Genomic DNA, 26,234 nt, shown 5'->3' with positions numbered 1-26,234 from the left:
CCACACACTGGTCCCCGGGCGCCTGTCATGGCTGCCCACTGCTCACCAAGGGTGACGGTTAAGTACCGAGGACACATTTCACCGTGTCACCGTATCACAGTGATAGTCACTCCACTCTGACTTGTCACACCGATGCCCCTGGTCAGGCGGGCGGAGTTATCAGCTTGCACAGCTTCGCTCAACCAACAGGCGCGGTACCGGGCAGGTACACACACACACACACACACACACACACACACCGGGTCCCTCCGATAAGACCCACCTACTGGAGGTACATAAAGACTGTGTACGCTTGCGTACGAGGACAATTTATTGTCACACACAAGAGACTCTGTTCCTGTGACAAGTTTACGGCGCGTTACGTACGGCACGGTACACTATTATACCCATTCCAGTATTATTAATGTAAATTACCTCCAGGCCACTGTAATTAGCGGATGGGGGGGGGCGAAGGGGCTGCTGGGTAATCTGGGCGTGTCTCGGTGTACCCGTCTCCGTGACCTTCATATCTCTCCCGGCCGCCCCCTGGAGGCAGGAACGCAGAGGTCACGGCTCCTTATTTACGGCCCCGATAAAAATGATCTCCCCAACCCTCCCGCAGCTTATTAGCCCGACCGTAATAACCGGCGTATTACCTCCCCGTCCGCGCCGGAGCCGATCGATGCGGAGAGTAAACTAACGAGCACAACGGGGTCCATAAATCATGTTCCTATGACCGGGGTACTTAACTCGATTGCCGGAATAAATGAAGCGCTCCGGGCCGTTTAGGGAGCAGGTATCCGCAGCAGGGTCCCCCGGAAAAGTTCGGAGACGTTCCACCTTATTTCTTTCCCGCTGCGGGATATTAATCAGCTTTATGCCCATAAAACGGCACCACTCGCCGGGACGTCCCGAGAGGAGGGACAGTGAGGCCCTGGCTGCTCTGCGGGCCGTGCATGCAGAGCCGGTGGCGCGATTATCGGAAAACAACCTCTGGCACTTTTTCCATTGACAAGGCGTCCGGAAAGCGATTCTCCACCGGAACGCTGAGATCCGAGGCCACCATTAATCCCAGAGGGGAACATGGCGCGCCTTGGCCAGCAGATGGAGGCCTCGCCTCGCCTTTCGGCTCCATCGCCGCTTCCGCCACGTGCAGCGGTGCGTGGAGCGTCTCAGGAAAGGTCCAAAGCCAGAGCAGATAGACAGATGGCGGTCAAACACGGAACCGTGTGGAATGGACCGTGCGGTCCGAGGCTCGATCAGGCCAAGAGGTGAGAGAGAGTCGGTTCCTCCAGGCCCTTTCAGTGTTTCTGTTACGGCTGCTCGGTGTCATGAACATGCCCTACCTCTCGATGGCAGAAGAAACATTTCATCTGTTCTGTGGCTGGAGAACCTGGAGATGAAAGAGAGGAACGTGGCTGTTTAAACAGGAAATATCCATCACGTCATGATTTTATAATGAGAAGACTAACTTATTGACACCTTTGTCCATCCCATTTTTTTTTTAAATGGTGGGCCAGTGGTGGCCTAGCGGTTAAGGAAGTGGCCCCGTAATCAGAAGCCTGTGGGTTCGAACCCCGACCAGCCGATGAAGGTACGGTCCCCACACGCTGCTCCCCGGGCGCCTGTCATGGTGCCCACTGCTCACCAAGGGTGACGGTTAAATACAGAGGACATGTGTCACCGTGTGCTGTGCTGCAGTATCTCACAATGACAAAAAAAAAAAAAAAACAAAGTTTACGAAGTTCTACTTTTTAAAAAACGTTTGAAGGAACGCTTGACAATGCTTGACAGTATAACTAAGTGCGTGTGTGTTTAACGAATATATGAAGGATTTAATTAATCATCTTAATTCGCTGAAGGAAGGAACGAGAAACCATAACCATAAAGCACGTGGAGGAGGGGAGAGGAAAGGGAGGGAAAAAACCCGCCATTAATCAAGGCGCGGCGCGGGAGGGAGGGAGGCGGCTCGGCCGTCAGCGCGTGCTGTAAATGAGAACATCAATCAGGAGACCGGCTTACGGCCCTCGTCGGCTGCAGGAAGACGGTGCTCCCAGACAGCCGTGCATAATTAGCCATCATGCTTCGCTAGTGGCCCACTGAGCGTGGGAGAGAAGCACAGTCGGCGCTCAGCCGGGCCCACAGCTAAAAGTAGGGCCCGCTGGGGTCAAAGTGCAACTCCTCGTGGCCAGAAGGTGTAAAAAGGGGTGGATGAAACTAGCAGATAATTTGCATTAAGTGAACTGAAAGTGACGTGATTGTCATTGCAGCGCAGCGCACGGTGACACGGTGAAACATGTCCTCTGTATTAAACCATTAAACCTTGGTGAGCAGTGGGCAGCCATGACAGGCGCCGGTACCTTCATCAAGGGGACCTCAGGGGACCGACCATGGCGGGTCGATCTGCCAAGGTGCCACTGAGGTGCCTCTGAGCAAAGCACCGTCCCCACACACTGCTCCCCGGGCGCCTGTCATGGCCGCCCACTGCTCACTCAGAGTGATGGGTTAAATGCAGAGGACAAATTTCACTGTGTGCACCGTGTGCTGTGCTGCTGTGTATCACATGTGACAATCACTACGGGGTCGCTTCCTTAACCGCTAGGCCACCACTGGCCCAAGCTGGCCATCTGATAGGTAGCAAAGAAAGATGTGGGTTTTATATCTAATCGGGCAGAGTTTCGGTGGAAAGCCTCTTTTTAGATGTGATGGTGTCCATCCATCTTGGAATGCCGTCATGCATCTAATTAGAAATTGGAAATTAGTGTTCCTCTCTACGGTGCACATTACCAATGACGCGGCTGGAGAACAACGACGTGTTTAACTCACCGCAGAGGAGAAACCAAGAGAGCGAGGAGTTACGGTGCCACAACATGTGCAGTGTGGTAGTAGCCTAGCGGGTAACACACTCGCCTATGAACCAGAAGACCCAGGTTCGAACCCCACTTACTACCATTGTGCCCCTGAGCAGGACACTTAACCCTGAGTGTGTCCAGGGGGGGACTGTCCCTGTAACTACTGAATGTAAGTCGCTCTGGAAAAGGGCGTCTGGTAAATTCCGTAAATGTAAATATGTGGATGCAGGTTCTTTAGAAACCGACAACCCTTTATTGAGAAACGCGTTCTCGTGTTGGTTTCACCTTACACTTCAGGCTGCCCCACCACTGCACTAATGTACCACAATATTCCACAGGCCGCCATACAGGACCCCAGTCCACGTCGGCCCAAAACGGACCCATGACTCTGGGCATCATCGGCATGGACAATCACAATCCACAAGTCGTCAACCCGGTGCAGTGATGACCAACCCTGGAATGGCGTCCCTCCCCTTTTTTCCTTGAATCCAAGTTTTAGGGGTGTTGTCTGCTGTGGCTGTAAAGCCCATCAAGACATATTGCTTGTGGTTTTGGGCTTCGTTTTTTTTTTTTTTATGTATATGTGTAGATGTGTGTATATATATATATATATATTTATGCATACACACACACACACACACACACACATATATATGTCTTTTGTCATGATAAACTGTCCTTTGGTCATGATGAACAGTGACTCTCCTCGGCCAGCAGGGGGCAGGAGACACCTACATTTACATTCTGGGAGTACTCACCTGCCCCTGTCCCAGAAGTGAAACAAAGTGAGATGATATTAAACTGATGATAGGAACAAGTACAGGACTGACGGCAGCGAGGAGAAGAAGGGGAGGACGATGTTTCCATGCCGGGTATTGCTCTCCAAGATCACATGACAACAGGAAATGAATTTTTATTTTTCATGCTTTCATTACATTAAGTGTCCACGATTCCGTCCCCAGTGAGGTAAAGTCCATGTTCTCCAGCAGGGCTCTTTTCTCAACGTTCATCCTACAGACCAAAGAAGAACAGCTTCTGGAATCTAGACTATAAAGCGGTGTGCTTCCTGACCTCACCATCTGAATGTGGGAATTAAAAATAAAGACAAAATCCCCTCATCAGCTCATGAAAACTTCCAATCATATAGACATACAGGTCAGTGTCGCTTTCACCTGTAAAGAAAGAAGGATAAAAAAAGCACATCTGAATTATTCGAATCCCAACCCGTCAAGGTGCCACTGAGCAAAGCATCCCCGGGCGCCTGTCATGGCCGCCCACTGCTCACCAAGAGTGACGGTTAAATACAGAGAACACATTTCACCGTGTCACCGTGTGCTGTGCTGCAGTGTTTCGTCATAATACTGTTTCATACAGAACAACACACTACAATCATATATCACATATTCACATTCACATACGCACAATTAATTTCTGCCGTTTTCTTTTTTTTATTTTCTATAGTCTTCCTGAGTGTGTTTGTATCTTGCCCCACGACCCTCACTAATTTATTGTCACACATACCTCTGGTCTCATATTCCCACATTTTATGGCATCCACCCTCATATGCAACTATAAGGACGTTGGTATATTGCTAATACTCATAAAATGTCAGATTCTGATTATGAGCATTCAAATCATCATTCACTTGAATATGAGTATTGTGATGAAGTCGAATCACTTATTTTTATTTTTATTTTTTCTGTCACAACCTGCACAGAGAAAACAAGTTTGACTGGGAGCGCCAAAAAAAGGGAAATGACAAACTCGCCAAGAGGCACCCAATTGGCTCCTGGTTTGCACTTCTGTTTGAAGTACCGGATGCCACATTTCCGCTTCGAATCACGTCGTTTTCTGTGAACAGTTGACATTAAAAAACTAAAACCATCCTTATTTTGTGCTTGTATTCAAAAATATATAACAGTGCTTTAATATATAACAGCATACCTTTTAAATGAGCTCATTCTGCACTGGTTACAGAATTTTCTTCTTTTAATATATATATATATATATATATATATATATATATATATATATATAGAGAGAGAGAGAGAGAGAGAGAGAGAGAGAGAGAGAGAGAGAGAGAGAGAGAGAGAGAGAGTTTAATAATACTGGTCATTGATGACTTTGATTGGAGTGTTGTGAAGAACAGTGGAAAATGGCCACACACAGGAAGCCACATTTATTAAATATCAGACAGATGAATGTGTGCAGTATAAAGATATTTTATATTAATAGTTAGTATTTCTGGCAGGGTTGGTGAGTCAAGCCTAACTTTATTTATGACATCTTAGCATTTCGGTAATCAAAATATGTTATTGATTATTTTTATTTATTGATTATTATATATGTATTATAACACCAGACAGAGAACTTTTATGTGTCCTGCTTTTTTAAACGAATGATGAACGACCGTTTGTCAAGTAAACCTAACTTTTGAGTTTGCATAAAATCCTCAGTAAAAACTTGAGTAAAAAATGAATAAAAAAACAAGTTTTTACTGAAGACATCATAATTAACAGCCATACACGAAAGGCCTCTAGTTCTATAAAAGTGAAAGTTAAATTTGATCATATCATATATATATATTAGTCTAAGCGATGCATGCAGGGAAAATATTATTAAGCAGTAAACAATGAATTTCTGGTTGTTTTAAACAGGTTTTTCCAGGTTATTTTTAGGGTATTTTACAGTAAGTTGCTTTCAGCGTTCATGTCGTGGTCGACGGGGTCATCTATTTCTGTGCCCGTGGCTTCAGTTATAGCAAGAGAATGATTCAGTTCATGGGTTTTGGGCAACAACACAATCAGCATGACAATAGGGGTGGATGACCGGCCCTCTCCCACTGCCACAGATACACTCTGCACCGTATTCATTTGCGGAATGGCAGTTATTAATATATTCCTTCGTTCTATGCTCTTGGCCAACTGCTTTTATAAACCGCTTCTTTCCCTCGGCTCTAATTTACATGAGCTCTGTGGTCTTTTGTTTCGTGTCCAAATTTGTGCATCATCCAATAAGGAGTTAAAACAACAAGAAAGAAAAAAAAAACTTTCCTCCTACAGCCAACCAAGATAATTATTCTCGGTCAGTTTTTCTGGGAAGCACCATTCCAAAACCAATCCCACCGGGGTTTTCCCCTTGCACTTACGTCTGGTCTGTTTTACCAGCCCTGATACAAATGACATCAGAGACCACGGTGCCATGTTCAGCCTTTTTGGTTTCAGCATTCCAGTCAATCTCTCTTACGGTCACTGTCCTTTTTTCACTCCTCTCTCAGGTCTGTAAAATGCCATTTTCAGAACAATGCTGTAATCTAATATATAACTGCCGTGCTTACAAAAGCACAATATTACTTTCAAATGTCCACGATTGCTCTGCTGTTGAATAAAATAACAACCGTTTTTCCCAGAATAAGACCAGAATAAACATTAATGCCACTGGAGAGAAGCAAAAAGCAACAATAAATGAAGCCACTTCAACAGACTAGACCTAAAGTAACAGCATTGCGGCGCACCATCGGGTTTTGCAATATAACAATGGATTTTCACAACGCTACCACCAAGATGATTTCGAAATCAGCCTTGAAGAGAGAGATTGCCATATGAATCAAGATAACCCGAAGGTCAGAGTATCAGGCAAAAAGTTCCGTTTTCTAACATTACTGGCAACCTTCTTCTACTGTAACCATGAACGTGGTCAGTCCACGTTGTCCTGCAGGCATCATCCCAAATGTAGAGAGACGCAAGATCTAATTCAACATTTAATATCATAAATCAAAATGTGTCACTTAGTATATTTACATTTACGATATTTATCAGAGCGACTTACTTATCCAGAGCGACTTACAATCAGTAGTTACAGGGACAGTCCCCCCCTGGAGACACTCAGGGTTAAGTGTCTTGCTCAGGGACACTATGGTAGTAAGTGGGATTTGAACCTGTGACTCTGTAGTCTTCTGGTTCATCGGCGACTTTTTAACTCAGCAGCCTGCAGTGAACTCTCAGTGTGGCCTTTCACGCCAGTTCTGAGAACAGGGGCCAACCTTTTGTGTAAAATGACATAACAAAAACTTTAACGTTATACCTGACAGACCGTGAATGGGGAAGCCGAACCCGCAGTATTATTGCGTACATCGCCAACGTCTCAATCGAACGAGATAAGATTGACAGATTGAGCGAGTTCTGCTGAAACACGCGCGAAGTGTCCGGCCACTTCACAGCTGCGTTGGACGGGGTGACAGTGCTGCTGGGGGCCGCGCAGAACGTCCTCATCCTCGGCGGGGGCGGCACAATGCAGGAATGGCATTTGTCCATGATGGAAATAACATGCGTGTGCATGGTTAAATGTGTGTGTGCACGAGTGTGTGTGTTTCTGAAGAACGGGAAGACAGTGGAGATGTGTTGAATAGAGGAAGTTCTGCGTGGAGCTGATAAAGTCGACATTAGGTGCATGTGGAGGGCGCTGTGGTTTCTGGCCTGAGACGGGGCGAGGGGAGCAGCCTGGAGATATAGCTTGTCCCTGCACCGTCTACTGTTGCACAACGCGGCCCACATTCACAACCAGTGGCTTATATTAGGAAGAAAATTCACAAATAAATGGCTAGATTTCTTCTACACAGTACATTTGACCTGAAATTATCACGTTTTCACAGAATTCTTCTAGAGTAGATCAAGAGAACAAAATGAACAAACGGGAAACAGAAATATTAGATGTGTGAATAGCTCAAGACTGTTAATGTCTAAGATTTTTCAGATTGGAAGCCACCAGTTAAAAAAGTGAAGTGATTGTCACTTGTGATACACAGCAGCACAGTACACGGTGCACACAGTGAAATTTGTCCTCTGTATTTAACCATTACCCTTGGTGAGCAGTGGGCAGCCATGACAGGCGCCCGGGGAGCAGTGTGTGGGGACGGTGCTTTGCTCAGTGACACCTCAGTGGCACCTTGGTGGATCGGGATTCGAACCGGGAACCGGTTCCATAACCGCTAGGCCACCACTGGCCCGAAATGCATGCTCTGCTTTTAACCCATCACTCTTGGTCAGCAGTGGGCAGCCATGAATTGGGGGACTCGAACTGGCAACCTTCCAATTACGGGTCTGTTTCTTACCCACCAGGCCATCACTGATGACTGCAGTCAAGATTCAGCACAGCTGAAGTGCAATGGCTGAGCCTCGCCCTGGGTGAACCGCCATTTTGATCACGGTATCTCCCCTGCCAGGTAAGGAAGCGGCCCCGTAGTCAGAAGGTTGCCGGTTCGAATCCCGATCCAAGGTGCCACTGAGGTGCCACTGAGCAAAGCACCGTCCCCACACACTGCTCCCCGGGCGCCTGTCATGGCCGCCCACTGCTCACTCAGGGTGATGGGTTAAATGCAGAGGCACCAAAAGGTCCGCCTGTAATACAGAATAACGGGAAATTCTAAAGGAAACAAGGAACCATTTTCTACAAGTCATTCTGGTTGAAGGACAGCCATGTTCTAGAATGGCCAGAACCTGATCGCAACTCAACAGAAATTCTGTGGATGAACCGACGCAATTAGTTGAAGTTGGTCAAACAATTTGCATTTGCTGCAGTTAATTCATAATCATTAATAATAATTTCATAAATATCTGCTGAAATATATTTTGGTCTCACTTGTTTACGTATCTACTTGTGTAAATTGGTCATATTCATGTAGAACTCTGGACATAAACCCAGTGCATTATAATAAAAAAAAAATCACGTGCAAGTACGTGTCATGGAAAATATTGTAGTGGACGCACAGAACAACATATTTGTGGGATGATGTCGTGAACGGTATTGGGTATTGGATAAAACACGCGCTCTTTCCATCACAACCTTCCCCCGATTCCCAGCAACTCTCCCCGCGCGACCACAGAGGACACGAAAACGTTCTCGTGTTTAATTAACAAGGGTTCTTTCCCATGTTTGTGCAAGAATCAAAGGCGCTCTGTCGAGCCCGGCGCACCGACGTCGGTGGGGGGAGAAGAATAATGAAATAATGGCAGATATTCCCGCGATATGAGGTCCAAGATGTTATTAGTAACGGGAGATGATGGTATTACGGGACCGGGGTCTGCGGGCCGGCGGCAGTGTGACTTCCTGTGGTCAGGACCCTGAGACCTGAAACGGGGGGACGAGGAGGACATGGGATGGGGAGGCCCAGACTGCGAGGGTACCGATGGGCAGATAGAAGTAGGAAAGAATGGCACGTGGGAGGGGAACAAGGTGGAGATAAACATCCACCGGAGACTGGCCCGTTGACCCGAGCTGGGAAAACCAGGAGAGTAGGCGTGCGGCCTGGAACCCGAGCCAGATCCCAAAACCGCCGTGGTCGGGGTAATGGCAGGCTGTTTTCTTGGCATGTTTGTAGGTGGCTGAGGAGGTGGGTGGGGGCTCACAAGCGAGAACTTCGGGAAGTCCCTTCTTCTGATTCCGGGTAGACGCCCGCCTCTGTGAACTCTAGTCAGCCACCTACGTCCGCCGTGACGGGACGGAGCGCGAGCACTCCCCCGAGAGACGGGTTCCGTGTCCCCGTTCCTCTGGCACGCTTGCGGTGGCAGGCGTCCCCGCGTCTCGTGCACGCGATGACGGTTCGAGCCGGCGGGGTGATTTACATTTTGAAGTGGGTGCAGAGCAGCTGCTTGGGAGCCGGGGAAACCGGAGACGGTGAAGGCCCTTCAATGGCATCAGTCAGGTGAAGTGAAAACACGTTGGGTGGCAACCAACCCCCCCACCCCCCCACCCAGGGGACCCGGCGGTTGTTTCGGTACAATCTTATTGTTTTTTTTTTTTTTAATGAAATCCCAGGGTTCCACGGGAGGGGGGCGGGGCAGGGCACGGGGGGAGGTCTACGTTGGGACGCCAGCCCCCACCCACCTCGGCTCCCCCTCGCCGGCGGCGGCGTCCCTGCCAGGTACAGGAACAATGTGGCCTTTCTTACCTGTCGGAGGTGCACATTCCGGACCCCGCCCGGCCCGGCTCCCTCGCCGGGGCCCTTCAACTCCAGGTGCTCTGGGGCACCTGCTGAACTACCGGCCGCCCTCGGCCCCTGGACACGCCCTGTTCGTCCAGTTGCGGGTGACCGGAGGTGGAGGGGAAGGCCCGCCGCGCGCATCTCGCTGCCGGATGGGATTAATCGTTCGTGGTTTTTGTCACGCCGACGTTCGGCTTCTCGTGGACGCTGCGGGCGTGTACAGCGGAGGGGGTCGGGGGGGGGGCGGGGCGCTTTACAGGAAGGCTGCTCGCGTCGCCCACGGACACGTCCCATTTATGCGAGTGACAGGCGGAGCGGAGGAGCGAGTGAGCGAGAACGAGAGTGAGGGAGGGAGGGGAGCGTGGCTGGGACCGTCACTTCACACTGCGCTGCCAGGATTAGGTGACACCTTCTTACTCTTAAACCCAAGTGACCTGCCTGAGGACAATCAGCGTCATGCTGCACAGGTACGCTTCTTTAATTACTTCCACACTTCCTTATTGGAATTCCCTCAAAGTCAAGTGAAGTTCAGAACTGTAGTTTGTCTCAAATGATAGAAATACAGGAAATATTTGTAAATTAAAAAGAATTCCATGGCAGCACAGTTCAGGACGATCACACAGGAAGGACACATTTCAGTATAAATGTCGGTATATATGTGACATGAGGCACTTTATTGTTGCTTGATCACTCTTCAGGAAGATGAATTCATCTCAGTTGTAGCTCCACTGTGTGGGTAATGGCGTTTAGACACTTTAACGACAGTGACTGGTTTATACAACTTTATATCTTAGTAGCCTAGTGGGTACCGCACTTACTACCATCATGTCCCTGAGCAAGACACTTAACCCTGAGTGTCTCCGGGGGGGGACTGTCCCTGTAACTATTGACTGTAAGGGTGGTAGGATACTGAAAGTAGGGTGGTAGTAGCCTGTGAACCAGAAGACCCAGGTTCAAACCCCACTTACTACCATCATGTCCCTGAGCAGGACACTTAACCCTGAGTGTCTCCGGGGGGGGACTGTCCCTGTAACTATTGACTGTAAGGGTGGTAGGATACTGAAAGTAGGGTGGTAGTAGCCTGTGAACCAGAAGACCCAGGTTCAAACCCCACTTACTACCATCGTGTCCCTGAGCAGGACACTTAACCCTGAGTGTCTCCGGGGGGGGACTGTCCCTGTAACTACTGACTGTTAGTCGCTCTGGATAAGGGCGTCTGGTAAATGCCGTAATTGCTGTAAATGTAAAAACAACTTTCCCGCCACCACGACTTCGATTGAAATTTGGTTGTGAAATGTCTGCTGCTGGGGGCCCGGCTCTTCGCCTGACAGCTCCACTCCGTGCCCGGCGGTGGCACCGCGGTGTTGAAATGGCAGATAGAGCTCTGCCTCTGAGGGGGGGGAAAAAGGCGAGAGGAAACCCGGCACAGGCGCTGTGGCGGCGGCGGCAGGATGTGAGGCTGCGCCGGTCCGCCGTGGACGTGGGCAGAACCCTGCTGGAGACGCAGGGCCGGAACGCCTCCTTCCACTTTCATGCATCCTCACCTCGGGTTCCTCACGCGTTTTGTTGCTTTGCACGAATAAACTGCGGCCGGTAATGGTTCCGTTACGGAACATGTCTTTTCCTAGAGGGTCGGGTTCCGTTGGGAAGACGTCCCCGCGCTGTTAGAGCCGTGGTCAGTGTGTGTGCCGGCTGCAGATTGTCTTATCAGGGACGGCCACCGCAGCCCCGCGGCCCAGCTGATAGGAGGAGTTCAGTGCAACGGAACTCGCTGTGCCCTCGCGCCGCGTGACATTAACGTCGGGCGGGAACGCCGGGCTCCCCGAGCTCAGACCTTTGCACCGCGTGACCTTATTCGGGTTCTGGGTCGGGGGCCCGTCTCCCCGTCACCATCGGGACTGTTCACACACTCTCGCTTTTTCTCCCCGGACTTTTGTAGAGGTGCTGGCGGCGACGCGAGCCTCGCCTGAATGTGTTCGGCGGCCGACTGCGTGCTCCCCCTGAGGAGGACCTGCGAGGTGAGTCCCCCGAATCCGAGGCACCGGCGGCCGCGGCGGCCACAACGCTCCTCGCCCTGACGTCCCTTCTCCCGATGAATTCCTCCCCAGGGTCTGGCGAACCCCGCAAGGCTTCATGGGGGAGCGTCCATGCCCATCGCCGCCAGCGGATTCCGGCCACATCGGCACCCGCAGGACCCCGAGATGGACTTCACGTGGCAGGAACTGATGGCCATCACCGACCTGCCGGTAGTTTATTCTTAAAAAGAGCAATTTGCACGACCTGCGATGTGCTTAGTGCTCCGCACGTGGGCGCAAGGCCGCCGATCTGGAGCGAAAAGCGAAGCTTTACGTTCAACAACAACAACAACAATGGGCCGATTGAGGAATGGGGGTGCAGGGAGGAGAGAAAAGGTTGGGGCAGCGCTGTACGTTTCCAGCAGCGCCCCTGCGCTGCACAATGACGGTCTGTTTCTACGCGTAACCCGATCAGACCCGCGTAAGCCCTGGGTGGCGCGTGCACACACACACACACACACACACACACCTCACACGGGTGATCACGTTCATTTATAACATGCGTGTAAGACCACGCCGTTTATGTGCTACGTTAATGCGTTGCAGGAGTTCGAGGTCCCCGGCGACAACACGTTCGAACCCAATCCCTACCTGCACATGGAGCCCGTGGTCCCGGCCGGGAGCTTCGGCATGAATCCGGCCCAGGCGGTGACTCTCACGCCAGCTTGTGACCCTCAGATGCACGCGCCGGCCTACGACGGGTCCTTCGCCGAGGCGATTGCGCCCTGCCAGCGCCTGGGCCTGAACGTGGACCCTCACTACGGACCCGCGGGCCCTCAGCCGGCGCCCAGGCTGAATCCCGGCGCGCCGACCCTACAGCCACCGCTCATGAGCCTCCTGGAGCACATGAACTTAGCCGGTGGCAGCCAAGGCCTCGATAAGGACATCCGGGGTCAGAGGCCGGCACGCGGCAAACAATCGGGCGCCGACGACCTGGAATCAGATTCGGGCCTGTCGCTGGGCTCCAGTCCCCCGCTGGCATCTCCCGAGACTGGCATGGCGGGCACAGCCGCCTACATCGGGCCAGAGGCTGGCGTGGGTTACGGCGAAGGGGAAATGGACACCAGGCCGGGAGAACTGAGTCGAATGAGACCCAACCTGCTTTACCCGGCGGACTACCAGCACCCCCATCCCCTCCACGCCTACCCAGGGCCGCACCCGTCCGCCTCCTTCTTCCCGGCGTCCTGTGGTCCGCCCCCCGGACCCCAGCAGCACCAACACCACCACCCTCCGCCCAAACAGCATCAGGCCTTACACGACCTGCACCTCAACAGCTCGGCCACGTCCTACCCGAAGGCCCGCTGCTCCGGTGGCACCCCGGTGGCGCTGAGCCGCGACGAGCGGCGGGCCCTGGCCCTCAAGATCCCCTTCCCGCTGGAAAAGATAGTCAACCTGCCCGTGGACGACTTCAACGAACTGCTGACACAGTGCAGCCTGAGCGACGCCCAGCTGGCCCTGGTGCGCGACATCCGGCGCCGCGGCAAGAACAAGGTGGCGGCGCAGAACTGCCGCAAGCGCAAGCTGGAGAACATCGTGCACCTGGAGGGCGAGCTGGGCCAGCTCCGCGCCCAGCGCGAGCACCTGAGCCGGGAGCGGCTCGACTTCCAGCAGAGCCTCGCCGTCGTCAAGTGTCGCCTGGCCGAGCTGCACGCCACGGTGTTCTCGCAGCTGCGCGACCAGGACGGCCGGCCGTACTCGCTGGACGACTACTCGCTCCAGCAGGCCGGCGACGGCGGCGTGTACCTGGTGCCCCGGGAGCCGTGCGCGGCCCGCGGATGCCAGGCTCTACACTGAGCGCCCGTTCTTCCCTCGCCAACTAAACCAGCACACACGCCAATAACCATGTTTATGGATGTAACCCAAGTGTCTCTGTAATAAAAGATTTGAGATGCAGCTCTTCCTTTAAAAATTGCTCATTAAAAGAATGTTTCTGCTGACGTGACTCGATGTTGGATGGAGAGAAGAGATCTATCCTGGTCTGACCAGATTCCTGTTCCTGGATTAGGCCTGGTCTTAAACAAGATCTCCTTTACATTTACGTCCTTATCCAGAGCGACTTACAGTCAGTAGTTACAGGGACAGTCCCCCCCCTGGAGACACTCAGGGTTAAGTGTCCTGCTCAGGGACACGATGGTAGTAAGTGGGGTTCGAACCTGGGTCTTCTGGTTCACAGGTGAGTGTTTTACCCGCTAGGCTACTAACAACCTGCTCCTTTAGTCTAGTCGGTCAATGACTGCAAACAAATAAATATTTAGAACATTTACACCCAGTCGAAGAACAAAAAACCCTGACTTTACTCCACAAGAACAAATTAGACACTAAATACTGGAAAAAAAGTGAAAAGACTGTCACTTGTGATGCACAGCACACGGTGCACACAGTGAAATTTGTCCTCTGCATTTAACCATCACCCTTGGTGAGCAGTGGGCAGCCATGACAGGCGCCCGGGGATCAGTGTGTGGGGACGGTGCTTTGCTCAGTGGCACCTTGACGGATCGGGATTCGAACCGGTAACCTTCTGATTACGGGGCCGCTTCTTTCACCGCTAGGCCACCGCTGCCCACTAAATACTGTAAAGCACCATTACAAGAAGCTCTGGTTTTGTGGCTAATCAGATTTCACAGGAGGCTTAACCCAGATGTTGCAATTAAAAAAAAACTCCCCAAAGTCACAGCGTAAGCATAATCCAGGAGAACATTAGTACTCAACTGTCTACCTGACGCGATTTAGAGATGATCTTCAATAGCAGAGATTTTTTTGCCAAAACGGCGTAACAGGAATTTGGGTTGTGCCGTGCACGGGTGCAATTTCTGGCCAAGTGAGCAGTGGAGCAGCCATAATTTAAGGTGAAAAATCCAGCCACGGTACCACTGAGCACAGACGCCGCTCACCCAGGTTAAACTGCATAAGGGCTGCAACTATCGAATATTTTTCAAACCAAGTAATCGAATAAAGTCACACTTTTGCATTTTTAAACAACTCTATCACTAGTATGTTAAACAACATGAAAAACCTCTTAAAATGAGCAAGCAATTGGCTGTTATTCCTCTCAAAAAACACTTTTATTAGATCAAAGCTTAACACCTTTGGGTTACTGGCTGAAGAACTAAGACCATTTAATCAATCTTTCTGTGAAACATTCACAAACATAGGTTAGCCTGTTTGTGCTTAGTTTTAAATTAATTAAAAAAAAAAAGGAAAAAGGGGTGCACCCCCTGCTATAGCCCATCCGAAAAGAACGAAAAACAACAAAAAGTATAAAAGGAACAAAAAAAAAAAAAAAACAAAGGAAAAAGGAAAATAAACAATTCAAGTATTACTAATAATCCAGTTCAGTTTCCAGTTGCATCCAGATGCGGTAGGTAGGTGGAATGTTTGTCTTTGTGCAATGTTATGTGCAAAATAGAGATTTTGTCTTGTGTGTGCAATGCATGTTCAAGCCTGCGCCGCTGTGATGTACAACAAGTGCTATAAACTCGCCCAAAAGTAAATCTATATGCTAATGTACATTTGTCCATCTGTTGCATTTATTATTACTACCTTTTGGGGAAGGCGTTTTGAGATGTGTGTGTGCTGTATTAGCTCTCTTGCTACTCATCGTGCCTCGTCACTATCGACTCATAACACTAATAAATGTCCGTTCTAGGAAGCGCTAATGCTAGTTAGCACCCATAAAAAACACAATACCTTGTAGAAGCTTCGAGCTGACTAAGTACGTTTGTGGTAAGCCGGGTCCGTTTTACAGTGTATACACTGCACTACGTTGTCCACGCAGCGTAAAACGGTCCCGCACCTTAGACATTTGATGCCTTTTTTTACGCGCACCGGTATCGGCATTTTCCGCCATTGAGCTCAAATTAAATCGCGCCTCCTTAAAAATGCGCTCCAGTTGAAACGGTCCGTGTAGAACAATGAATCCGGTGCTGCGCAGCTCCGCGGGGGCGATACGATAGTAGATGGACTTTCTGGCGAATTAAACGAAGCCTCGAGGCAAAGAATTTCTAGAACACTTTATGTAATCGAATCATTAGAGTAATTCGAATAATCGTTTCAGCCCTAAATTGCACTGGATCACAATCATGTTCAAAATGCAAAAGCAAACTGAAAAATAAATAAAACTGCAAGAGACAAATATATATTAGAATAATTTATTTAAAAAAATGTAATAAAAATCTTTCACTCCCAATGCCATCTGTGGAGAGAGGGTGAGGATAAAATGAAGACACAGTAAAGCAGATTAACAATAAAGAACGGTCAGAGCAATTGAATACGTACATAAAAAGAAGTCCGTTGGATTTGTCCGAATAAAACAAACATTCGAGGTGCTTGCAGCAGCAGGTCATGATTTTCCCACGTGAAATCTGGGGAGCAAGACAAGACACTCAGAAGACCTGGTCCAGTGTAGAAGCGGGGTATTTAATATGAATGCACATATCGTTTCTAAAACCAAAACCTCAGTGGCCCTGGCGCTAACCAAAAAACCCGAAGTAAAAATGTACAGGTTACAAAAAGGACAGACTAAATTCTGAAAGTTTAACTCTTACAAATCCTAAATGGTCCAAATAATCTTACCTAAACGATTAATCGACTTAAAAAAAAAAAAAAAAAAAAACACATGCAGATTGTCAAACACTTCCAAAAAAAAACCTTAGCCTTTGTTGCATACACATAAAAGAATTAGAGCTACAGTTGCACTGTTCATAAATAAATAAATAAATAAAAAGGAATTGTAGTGTTTCAGTGTGCAGTCTAGGTTCTTACCTACTGGGGCTTTTTGTTCTAAAAAGCCATTTGGAAGCTGCTGCCTGCTAGTCTTTGAGTGACGACCTGTAACTCCCTGTCCCCTGCTTCTCTGGCTCCTGGCGAAGATCTACTCCTCTCCCTCAGCTGGCCTCCATGGCTAGTCTTACGTATGTAAGCCTGCCTCCATTGGGCGTACGGCACCCCACTCCCTGTACACCCCGGGGCGTGGCTGTATTCACCTGCTAAATGCCCCACGCCGGACCACCACCACCACCACCGAGCCCGCCCGCCCACCACCCCCAAAAGAGATGTGCAAAAACTAGACACGCTTCTTTAAAAAAAAAGGAAATGAAAGATGTTTATTTCAACTTGATTGTGGTTACATGAAATAAAAACCAGACTGACGTAAAAGTGATCTACATAAAACCTCATTGGAATGCTTCTCCACAAAAAAAAAAAAAAAAAAAAAAAAAAAAACACAAATATAAAATAATGTCTGAAGGAAACATTTCTTTAAATGGAACCAATCATGATCTCTTGCGCTACTGTACACATCTCGTCGTTGTGGCAGCGGTAACCTGCCACAAGTGTTTGGCTGAGCAGATCTATGGGGGGTGTAAACCTGCAGCTGCCCTGTCACCTCTCGCCCTCCTCTCATAAGTACTCAGTCCTGTTGAACAATATGAACAACATTCGTTAAGCCTGCATGCCGACTTCAGTGCATCTACATGATCCACAACACAAGCTCCACAGAGAAGAAGAAGAAGAAGTGAAAGATGCTTGGAGGCGCATCACAGTTTAGCAAAAATGTTTACACTTTCCTCAAGAAAAAATAAAATTAAAAACAAAAATAAAATAAAAAATAAAAAAAATGTAAGTGTTGGATGCACTGCGGCTAGAGCACTGACCTGCCACTCAGTTCAGAACCGCCTGCCCCCGGAGCCGCCGCCGTATCCCCCGCTGCCACCGCCGCCGCCACCACCGTAGCCGCCTGAAAAGAGACAGAAGAGCGGGGTGTGAATGCGGGTGGCCTTTCGCCGCGGTGCTGGGCCCGAAGCTTCCCTTACGCACCGCCATACGGCCCGCTGTTCCTCCCGCCGCCGAAGTTGCCGCCCTTCATGGGCCCGTAGTTCGACGGGTGGTTGTTGTAGTTCCCGAAGTCGTTGTAGTTGCCGCCGCCACCGCCGCCGCCTCCACCACCTCCTCCGAAGTTACCTGCAGAGGGTCCAGTTCAGACACGTCAGGACTCCACGGCCTCTCACCAAACCGGAAAGGCCACCAAATTATTAAAACGTACGTACCGCCACCGAAGTTTCCATTGCCGTTATTGTAGTTGTTATAGCCATTGCTGCCATATCCACCCTGGTTGCCGTAGCCTTGACCACCGCCGCCGCCACCACCACCATATCCACGGTTGCCACCATAGCCAGGTCCTCCTCCATAGCCACCTATCAATCAAAAAATAAGTGAAGTGATTGTCACATGTGATGCACAGCACACTGTGCCACGGTGAAACGTGTCCCCTGTATTGGTGAGCAGTGGGCAGCCATGACAGGCGCCCGGGGAGCAGTGGACTCAGTGGCACCTCGGGATTCGAACCGGCAACCTTCTGATTACAGGGCCGCTTCCTTAACCGCTAGGCCACCACTGCTCCTCAGAAGGCAAAGGTAGGAATAAAAAGTGCTTTTTGGGTCCAATAAGGTGAGTTTGATTTTGGGTTGAATTGTCAAGCTATCAGCAATTCTAGCTGAATTGATACCCTGAAGGGAAGAAAAAAAAAAAAAAAAAAAAAAATACATAGCACACGGTGCACACAGTGAAATTTGTCCTCTGCATTTAACCCATCGCCCTGAGTGAGCAGTGGGCAGCCACGACAGGCGCCCGGGGAGCAGTGTGTGGGGACGACGCTTAACTCAGTGGCATCTCGGCAGATCAGGAATCGAACCGGCAACCTTCTGATTACGGGGCCGCTTCCGTAACCGCTAGGCCACCACCGCCCCACGTTCATAGAGACGTGCATGCCCACAAAAACACAAACCCTACGACTCACCATCACCCCCGAAGCCGTTGTTGTAGCCATCGCCACCTCCGTACCCTCCGCTACCACCACCGCCGCCACGCCCACCTCCTGTAAAAAACAAGTACGGTTTCAGCAGCCATAGAACAAAGTACACGAGCCGATAGTGAGCCAGCCAACCCCCTTCGTACCACGACCGCCAAAGTATCCGTCGCGGCCAAAGTCATTGCCGTATCCGCCGCCTCTGCCAAAGTTGCCCCCGCCACCGCCTCCACCACGACCTGAAGGCGAGAGAGATGGGGGAGGGGGGATTAGACCCACTTAAGCAGCCAATCCCGAGCCCTCAAACAGGAATCCGCCCTCCTCATACCAGAGTTCTGCATCTCCTGCTTGGAGAGGGCCTTCCTCACTTCACAGTTGTGGGAGTTCACCGTGTGGTACTTCTGAACTGTAGGCAGATAACGAGTTGGGTTTGGGTCAGGTACGCTGCCGGCGCCGTCCCGATCACACGATCTGGCCCAAATACTCACTGACGATCCGGTCAACGGAGTCGTGGTCATCAAAGGTGACAAAGGCGAAGCCCCTCTTGTTCCCCGTTTTGTGGTCGACCATGATGTCGATGGCCTCGATCTTGCCGAACTGGCCGAAGTAGTCGCGCAGGTGGCTCTCCTCGGTGTCCTCCTTAATCCCACCGACGAAGATCTTCTTCACAGTTATGTGTGCGCCGGGCCTGTTGGAATCCTGGCGGGCACGACGGGCCAGAGCGTGAGTTCTGGAACAACCCGGGGTGCAGAATACAATGAAACGTCTGATGCACACTCACCTCCCTGGAGACGGCACGCTTGGGCTCCACGAGTCTCCCGTCGACCTTGTGGGGACGAGCGTCCATGGCGGCGTCAACCTCCCGGACAGACGAGTAGGTCACAAACCCAAACCCCCTTGACCGTTTGGTCTGCGAATCTTTCATGACCTATTGAAAAAAATAAAAATAAAATACAGCGCCGGTCAGACGGCCCACAATTCACCGCGCGGGAGTCGGGCCGCGTCAAGCCGGCGATACTCACGACACAGTCGGTCAGCGTGCCCCATTGTTCGAAGTGGCCGCGCAGGCTCTCGTCCGTCGTTTCGAAACTCAGTCCGCCGATGAAGAGCTTCCGGAGCTGCTCGGGTTCGCGCGGGACCTGCGCCACAGAACCGTGTCGGTGAAGATCATGGGACAATGGAGAACCGCCGCAATCAAGCAAACAACACAAATGGTCCACGTTTCAAAATCTAGACTTTAGAATGGGGAAAAAAAACGACTTATGCGTTTTAAGAGGGTAAATATACATACATAGAAACCGGTAGATTATCATACGCTGCAGGAAGCTAATGCTAAGCTAACAAGAACGCGTTTCCGCCATGTTTGTTACGCCATTAATATTCAACGCTGCGGGAAACGCCGAAAATGTGCCACAAATGCCATTAAAAGCAAACAATACAATTTCGTGCGGAACATTTGGACTGGCGCACGCCGCGCAAGTGACGGAACGACGCGACGCGGGTCCACCAGATCCGGCTCGGCCACACGAGGCCTGCAAAATGGCGGAGCCATTATTCCGCACACGGCCTTCCGAACGTCTCCCACAAAGCCCGCACCGACGCGACGCGCAGAAAAAGGCGCCCGAAACGCACACGCGGCGCACGGCGAGCGCAACGCGCCGCGCCGGCCGCCACAGGCTCACCTCTTTCGACATTGCGTGTGACGATCCGTGGGCTCCCCCCGGCAACAAAGGAGAGAGACGCTGCGACAACGGAGCCGTCCCTGCACTGTTTCACAAATAAAGCGGCGCGGTCCCGCCCAGCCCCGACGCTGATTGGGCCAATCTTTCCCGCGAGTGACGTAGCGACCGCTCTCATAGGACGACGAGCGCGCCAGTACAAACTTCGTCCAATTAAATCGCGCCAAACCCCTTGGTCCCACAGGCTCGGTGATTTGTTTGTTTTATGCCTTATTTACGATGTAAAGGGTATACTGTAGTAAACGTATGTTTTTACAATGGAAAGGCTGTGTGCATACATGTTGTATTTGCACGCCTGAGACGTGTAAATGGACGGGTGATGACCGTCGTATCAGCTGTGTGACTATTCCCCAGCAATTGTTAAATCAGAGCCACTGGAACCGGGTTTCAGGCCTACGAGATTGGTTGAACACTGACCATATGCATCCGTATTTTATATATTTTAACTAATCTGATATTTGGGTCGTCGGTAGCGCTGCCGAGTGAGGGGGCGCGTGCAATCTCCTACAGGCTGTGTAAAACGTACAAAGAAGGAAATAAATACACGACCGAAACACACATACACACACGGACTACTGATACTGATTTTGTCCTGTTGGTCTGATTAAACGCCCCCCCCCTCGCAATGAAATGTTTGTTTGTGTTTTTTTTGACGGGATGTTTTGAATTTCGTGAAAACGCCGAGCTGCCGTGACGCGGGGCCCCGCGCGCATGCGCAGACGCGCGCGGCCGCCATTGTGTATTTTGGCGCGCTTATCTGCGCACGCAGGAGGCGCGGTGGGAGGAAGCGCTCGTCGCCAGCGGTTAGCAGGACCCGTCTCTGCCCGGTAAAAAAAAATAAAATAAAAATAACCTCACGGCGACGCGGTTTCGGTGAGTCCGCGCTGCCCGCAGTTGTCGCACAAGCCCCTCCGCGGCTCGGCTCGGTTTTGTGGGAACGCCCGCGGTTCGGCGATCTAGGCCGTGTTGTTTATTGCAGCTAGCACCGCGGCTAAAGGCTAGCGTGGACGGACATGGCCGGCTGCTGTGGTGGTTTTTGGGGATATGCGTGAATTTCGAGGTGGATGTGCGTGAAGGACGCTGGTCCCGGTCTCGGGTGGGTGGCGGTCTTGCGTGGCTTAAGTGGGCGGCTGGCGTCCCGCCACACGCTTCGCGCCACGACCGGATTAACATATTGCAGAATGTTCCCCACGCGGTTTCATTTTTATAACGATTCGTTTTCCCGATCAGCCCGCATATGACTTTATTCTTTTCCCCGCAGTTAAGCCATGCATCACACCGTGTAACGTCTGGCTCATTTACTGTAAATATTAATATTATACCGTAAATAACAAAATTAAAATTTTATTTGTCACATACACGGTATGGTATGCAGTGAAATGCTTTAGCGACTGCTATAGACCTCAGTATTGCAAGTATACCGTGAACCAATATGCAAATATTACAATTTTATGTTTTTAACATAAAATATGTGTCACAGGTATATTAGTATAACACTATGAGCAGTTATGTTCATATATGCATTTAGAAAATGAAGCAATAGTTCTATGGATTGGTTGCAAACTGGAAAACCAAACTAGATAGCGGTGCACGTTCTTGATTTCAGATCACCCACTTTGCATGAATGAATAAAGATTCTCTGGCTGTGTAGGTCTGCATGGACACCTGTATGCATTAGGGTGGCATGTAAAGGCTTGTAATTTTCAACCCCCTCCCTGCAGGAAGAAGCGCCTCCTCGGCAGACCAGGGAGACGTCCTCGCTCTTTACCAGGTGCACGGAATCGCTGTCGGCCATGGGCAAGAAGAGCCAGTCGCACGGCGAGGGGGCTTCGCAGCAGTCCTCGGACGAGGAGGAGTACGTGGTGGAGAAGGTGCTGGACCGGCGTGTGGTGAAGGGCCGCGTTGAATACTTCTTGAAGTGGAAGGGCTTTTCAGAGTGAGTCTGTCCCCGCGCTTTTTAATGCAACGGCTTGTTGGTTTTGCACTTTGAAATTATTATTATTATAATTTTGCGCAGAAAGCACAACACCTGGGAGCCGGAGAAAAATCTGGACTGTCCGGAGCTCATATCTGAGTTCATGAAGACCTACAAGAAAGGAAGCAGCACCAACAGCAGTGGGCCCAAGTCCTCCAGCACCGGCCCTTCGGGAGTGCGAGCGAAGGACGGCGGCAGCGCCACCAAGAGGAAAAACTCCACGGAAGAGGAGGAGGAAGGCGGGAGCAAACCCAAGCGGAAAAAAGAGGTGAGCCACTCTGCGCATGGGGGGGTGGCTGTCAGTGTGTGTATGTACATGCAGAACGTCCGACCTCCACCCTTCAGTAAGACCCTCTTTTTAGGATCTGGAGTTACATCTACGGCATTTACCAGACACCCTTATCCAGAGCGACTTAGTCAGTAGTTACAGGGACAGTCCTCCCCCCCCCCAGAGACACTCAGGGTTAAGTGTCCTGCTCAGGGACTTGATGGTAGTAAGTGGGGTTTGAACCTGGGCCTTCTGGTTCACAGGCGAGTGCGTTAGCCGCTACTACCACCCATACGTTACAGAGGGTCTGACATGTTCAGTACATTAATACGGTTTGAATGAAGCAGCCATCTTTGTTTTTTAACTCCAGGAAGAAATCCTTATTGCGAGGGGCTTTGAACGAGGTCTGGAACCAGAGAAGATCATCGGAGCCACGGACTCCTGTGGAGACCTGATGTTCCTCATGAAATGGTGAGAATTTTGGGGTGATTACCATCACAGTAGTCCCCCCTCAGCAGGCGTCACCCGTCCCCCACCGACAGACTGTAGATGCGGCGCCGGATCGTCAGGCTGAACCGAGATGTGTGGTGGCATCACTCAGATGGTACTGATGCTGAGGGGGGACAAAAGGGTGAACGTGGGGGGGGTCGAGATGTGAACCCAGACGTTGTAGTGAAATCGGGGCGATCAACATGCCGTTGTTCTTTCTCTCCTTGCAGGAAAGACTCAGACGAAGCTGACCTTGTTCTTGCTAAGGAGGCCAATCACAAGTGCCCGCAGATCGTAATAGCGTTCTACGAGGAGCGCCTCACCTGGCACGAGGACGGCGAGAAGAAGGAGAAGAGCGCGGAGGCGTGAGGGCGGGCGGGTGGTGTGTGTTGCACGTGTGCAGGACAGCTGGAACACCACCTCACCCACCCCCCACCCCAGCAAACATGTACACTCTTCCCCCCCCGCCCGTCCCTAGTCATCGTTGGTTCCCAACCACCTTCTCTCCAGAGACCTCAGAAGCTGCCGACAGTGGGCGATGCCCCGGCCGGGCGTCGCGCTTCACCCTCCTGCCATCCACACTCGCTTTTCATCTCTCTCTCTCTCTCTCTCTGTCCTCGCCATGCTACGTTTCTACATCGACTCTGTGTGGGTTCTTTTTTTTTTTTTTTTTTTTCTGGTTATAAATGAGATTCGCTAAAGCCCAGGTCTGGCCTGAGGAACACAGAGATCATCTTCCAATCACTGCCGTCCCCTTTCCAACCAGGTGACCGGATCTGTCGAGAGCGGGCGTGGTCTGACAGCGGGCGAGCGTCCGTCTCGGTCCTAAATGGGTTTGGGTTCATTAATAACCCACAGTGGAGGTTAAAGCAGTCCGTTTGCCCAGAGAGCGGCGCGTCCCGTCTGGTCTGAAGTGAGCGAAGCTCGTCTCTGTGTTCTGGTCTCGGTGCGCCACCATGTGTTCGAGAAATGTAACCAGCCGCTGCTCCCATGTTACCCCCTTCCTTTTTTTTTTTTTTTTTTTAAAATGCTACAAATGCAGTAAAATGCTGTATTTTTATTTTTTTTTCTCTCCACGTTCACTTCATCAGATTGACCTCAGACCTGTTTTTGTGGCTGTTTTTGTAGAATGAAGTTGTGTACAGGTCAAACTTGATGGTGCGCCCAGACTCTTGAGCTACTGATCCGGGCCCCCAAAAGAAAGAAAGAATGTATGTAGGTAGTAGATGTGCTGGGATCACGCGCACGAATTCGCCCGGAGGAAGTTGCCGGGCGATTCGTCCCTCAGCTGCGGCGCGGATCGTGTTTAACGTGCATTGGATGCAGATGTGTTGTTTTTATTTTTATTCTTTCCACTTCTTATGCTCCTGGTTTCTAAAAACGTGCCCATCATCTTCATCAGTCCACCTCTCCAGGTTTATTCAATCAAGGGTGTTTTAAAAGATGTGCAGCATTTGATGTATGTTACCATGTAAAGTGCTCAGCACGGTTGATTTATTATTATTATTTTTGTTTTTTTGTATGTCTTGTAGATGATTGTAGTAAATCTAGTTTTCAACATTATAATAGATGGTGTCATATGTCTTTGTGTCCGTCTGCCATTATCACGGGGCTTTTTGGTGCAGTTCTCATTTCACACCAGCAGATGGCATCAAACTACGTTAAGGTCCTAATACCTTAAATTACTTTTTTAATTATTATTATTAAAGCAACTCTGACAAAATGCTCGTACAGTTATTAGTTGTGAAGATCCACGAGTTTGTTTTTATTTTTTTTTCTAAATAGTGAAACTTTTATTGATGTGACGCTCACTGCTCAAAATCCGTAGCAAAGTAGAGAACAGTTCTGTCGCGATTTCTGCACATTTCACCGCACATCACCACATTTAATTAACTATTTTAGAGCTTCTTTTTTTTTAATAAATAAGTTTAATATAGAATCAATAGTAAAACTGTCCCCCCGTTCTCCTGCATCGTTGCTCCTCTCGTTTAACGGTTTAATTGGGGCGTGGCCTCAGCCGAGAATAAACGGCCCCATGGTGCATTGCAGCTTGTGTAATTGGCTTGAGGTGTGTGCGCATGCGCCGCCTCTCTGCTTCTGGAATTTTCCTCGGCAGTGGGCGGGGCCTGCTGCAAATGGAACCCAAAGGTCACCAGTAAATCTGCAGCTTTGGGGACCAGCAGGTCCAGCAGGACCACCGGCAGCGGAGCAGCACAGTGTGTGTTGGTGTTAATCTGAAACGGGTAGAAGTTGTTAATGAGACTAATTACCGGAATGCAGCCAGGGTATAATGAGATTTAGGTTGTGTTGATTAAATCTACTCTACATTTACATTTATGGTATGTACCTACCAGACGCCCTTATCCAGAGCGACTTACAATCAGTAGTTACAGGGACTGTCCCCCCCTGGAGACACTCAGGGTTAAGTGTCTTGCTCAGGGACACAATGGTAGTAAGTGGGGTTCGAACCGGGGGGTCCCCTGGCTGAGACAAAAGACCCCAACGTATATTTGTTCCAGAGGGCACAACGAATGAGTGGCAAGGGTTCCACAGTGCAGCCGTGGGGGTCAGAACGCACACTCACGCCGGTGCATGGGGATATATATGGTTAGACGCGTTGATCATTCCCTTGTTTGCTTTTAATATTTTAAGTGACGGGGACAATTCCTGTTGTGAGACAAATGGTATTATTTGAAGGAAAAATATTGATAGGTTATTTCTTTTTCCTTCTTTTTCTGTATGTGATTATGGGCTATATAAGAAATAAATGTTGTTGTTCTTTCATTTTGACCCTCTAAAAGGTCAGGGTCAGCTCTTTGGGGTGTCTGTGCATACAGGTGGCCTCAGGAGTCGTGTCCTGGCGCAGGGCGGTTTCGCTCCGGCCCACTGATCCGTGCCAAGGTGACGGCCGGCGAAGAGTCACTGTCGTGTTTAATGCGCGGCCGACACGCTCGGGAGACAAAGGCTGGCTCTCCCGCGCCCGCTCCGGATCCCTCCATCGCTCCGTCCCCTCCTCACCGGCGCTCGCGGCCAAGCAGGAGAGTTATGGCGGCCATAAAAGGCAGATAATGCATTG

General features: G+C 50.3%; 3 protein-coding genes and 1 pseudogene across 6 annotated transcripts; 2 read left to right on the top strand and 2 right to left on the bottom strand.

Moving 5' to 3' along the window:
* Nucleotides 1-7,960: 7,960 nt before the first annotated feature.
* LOC114798952 (uncharacterized) lies at nt 7,961-8,060 on the bottom strand (annotated as a pseudogene).
* A 2,065-nt stretch (nt 8,061-10,125) lies between these two features.
* On the top strand, nt 10,126-13,778 carry nfe2 (nuclear factor, erythroid 2). The gene is made up of 4 exons (XM_028993189.1): nt 10,126-10,277; nt 11,750-11,828; nt 11,919-12,056; nt 12,432-13,778. Exons 2-4 carry the CDS (start codon nt 11,781-11,783, stop codon nt 13,677-13,679), a joined length of 1,434 nt encoding a protein of 477 aa, XP_028849022.1. The 5' UTR covers nt 10,126-10,277; nt 11,750-11,780; the 3' UTR covers nt 13,680-13,778.
* Nucleotides 13,779-16,017: 2,239 nt separating this feature from the next.
* Nucleotides 16,018-20,491, bottom strand: hnrnpa1b (heterogeneous nuclear ribonucleoprotein A1b). 3 transcript variants are annotated; one of them, XM_028993191.1, is made up of 12 exons: nt 20,370-20,491; nt 19,710-19,826; nt 19,469-19,615; nt 19,176-19,386; nt 19,016-19,093; nt 18,837-18,926; nt 18,679-18,756; nt 17,930-18,076; nt 17,700-17,843; nt 17,537-17,619; nt 16,161-17,298; nt 16,018-16,077 (listed from the first exon to the last, which is right to left on the bottom strand). In XM_028993191.1, exons 1-10 carry the CDS (start codon nt 20,379-20,381, stop codon nt 17,549-17,551), a joined length of 1,095 nt encoding a protein of 364 aa, XP_028849024.1. In that variant the 5' UTR covers nt 20,382-20,491; the 3' UTR covers nt 16,018-16,077; nt 16,161-17,298; nt 17,537-17,548. The 3 variants fall into 3 exon arrangements, with proteins under 3 accessions (XP_028849024.1, XP_028849025.1, XP_028849023.1); XM_028993192.1 differs by having other exon boundaries at nt 16,161-16,246; XM_028993190.1 differs by having other exon boundaries at nt 16,161-17,619.
* A 658-nt stretch (nt 20,492-21,149) lies between these two features.
* cbx5 (chromobox homolog 5 (HP1 alpha homolog, Drosophila)) lies at nt 21,150-24,724 on the top strand. 2 transcript variants are annotated; one of them, XM_028993193.1, is made up of 5 exons: nt 21,150-21,299; nt 22,148-22,362; nt 22,444-22,669; nt 23,040-23,140; nt 23,389-24,724. In XM_028993193.1, the coding sequence occupies exons 2-5, from the start codon at nt 22,220-22,222 to the stop codon at nt 23,525-23,527; spliced, it is 609 nt and encodes a 202-aa protein (XP_028849026.1). In that variant the 5' UTR covers nt 21,150-21,299; nt 22,148-22,219; the 3' UTR covers nt 23,528-24,724. The 2 variants fall into 2 exon arrangements, with proteins under 2 accessions (XP_028849026.1, XP_028849027.1); XM_028993194.1 differs by having other exon boundaries at nt 21,160-21,253.
* Nucleotides 24,725-26,234: the final 1,510 nt, after the last annotated feature.

This window comes from Denticeps clupeoides, chromosome 10 (genome assembly GCF_900700375.1).
Source record: "Denticeps clupeoides chromosome 10, fDenClu1.1, whole genome shotgun sequence".
Lineage (NCBI taxonomy): Eukaryota > Metazoa > Chordata > Actinopteri > Clupeiformes > Denticipitidae > Denticeps > Denticeps clupeoides.
This window is presented reverse-complemented; position numbering and strand designations above follow the sequence as displayed.

Excerpts from the sequence above, each read along its gene's own strand:
- nfe2 (XM_028993189.1), top strand. The coding sequence starts at position 11,781 with ATGTGTTCGGCGGCCGACTGCGTGCTCCCCCTGAGGAGGACCTGCGAG. Across the intron at positions 11,829-11,918 it reads CCCTGAGGAGGACCTGCGAG|GGTCTGGCGAACCCCGCAAG; the intron begins GTGAGTCCCCCG and ends ATTCCTCCCCAG. Across the intron at positions 12,057-12,431 it reads TGGCCATCACCGACCTGCCG|GAGTTCGAGGTCCCCGGCGA; the intron begins GTAGTTTATTCT and ends AATGCGTTGCAG.
- hnrnpa1b (XM_028993190.1), bottom strand. Across the intron at positions 17,844-17,929 it reads CAATGGAAACTTCGGTGGCG|GTAACTTCGGAGGAGGTGGT; the intron begins GTACGTACGTTT and ends GACCCTCTGCAG. Across the intron at positions 17,620-17,699 it reads GAACAGCGGGCCGTATGGCG|GCGGCTACGGTGGTGGCGGC; the intron begins GTGCGTAAGGGA and ends GTCTCTTTTCAG.
- cbx5 (XM_028993193.1), top strand. The coding sequence starts at position 22,220 with ATGGGCAAGAAGAGCCAGTCGCACGGCGAGGGGGCTTCGCAGCAGTCC. Across the intron at positions 22,363-22,443 it reads AAGTGGAAGGGCTTTTCAGA|AAAGCACAACACCTGGGAGC; the intron begins GTGAGTCTGTCC and ends AATTTTGCGCAG. Across the intron at positions 23,141-23,388 it reads CTGATGTTCCTCATGAAATG|GAAAGACTCAGACGAAGCTG; the intron begins GTGAGAATTTTG and ends CTCTCCTTGCAG.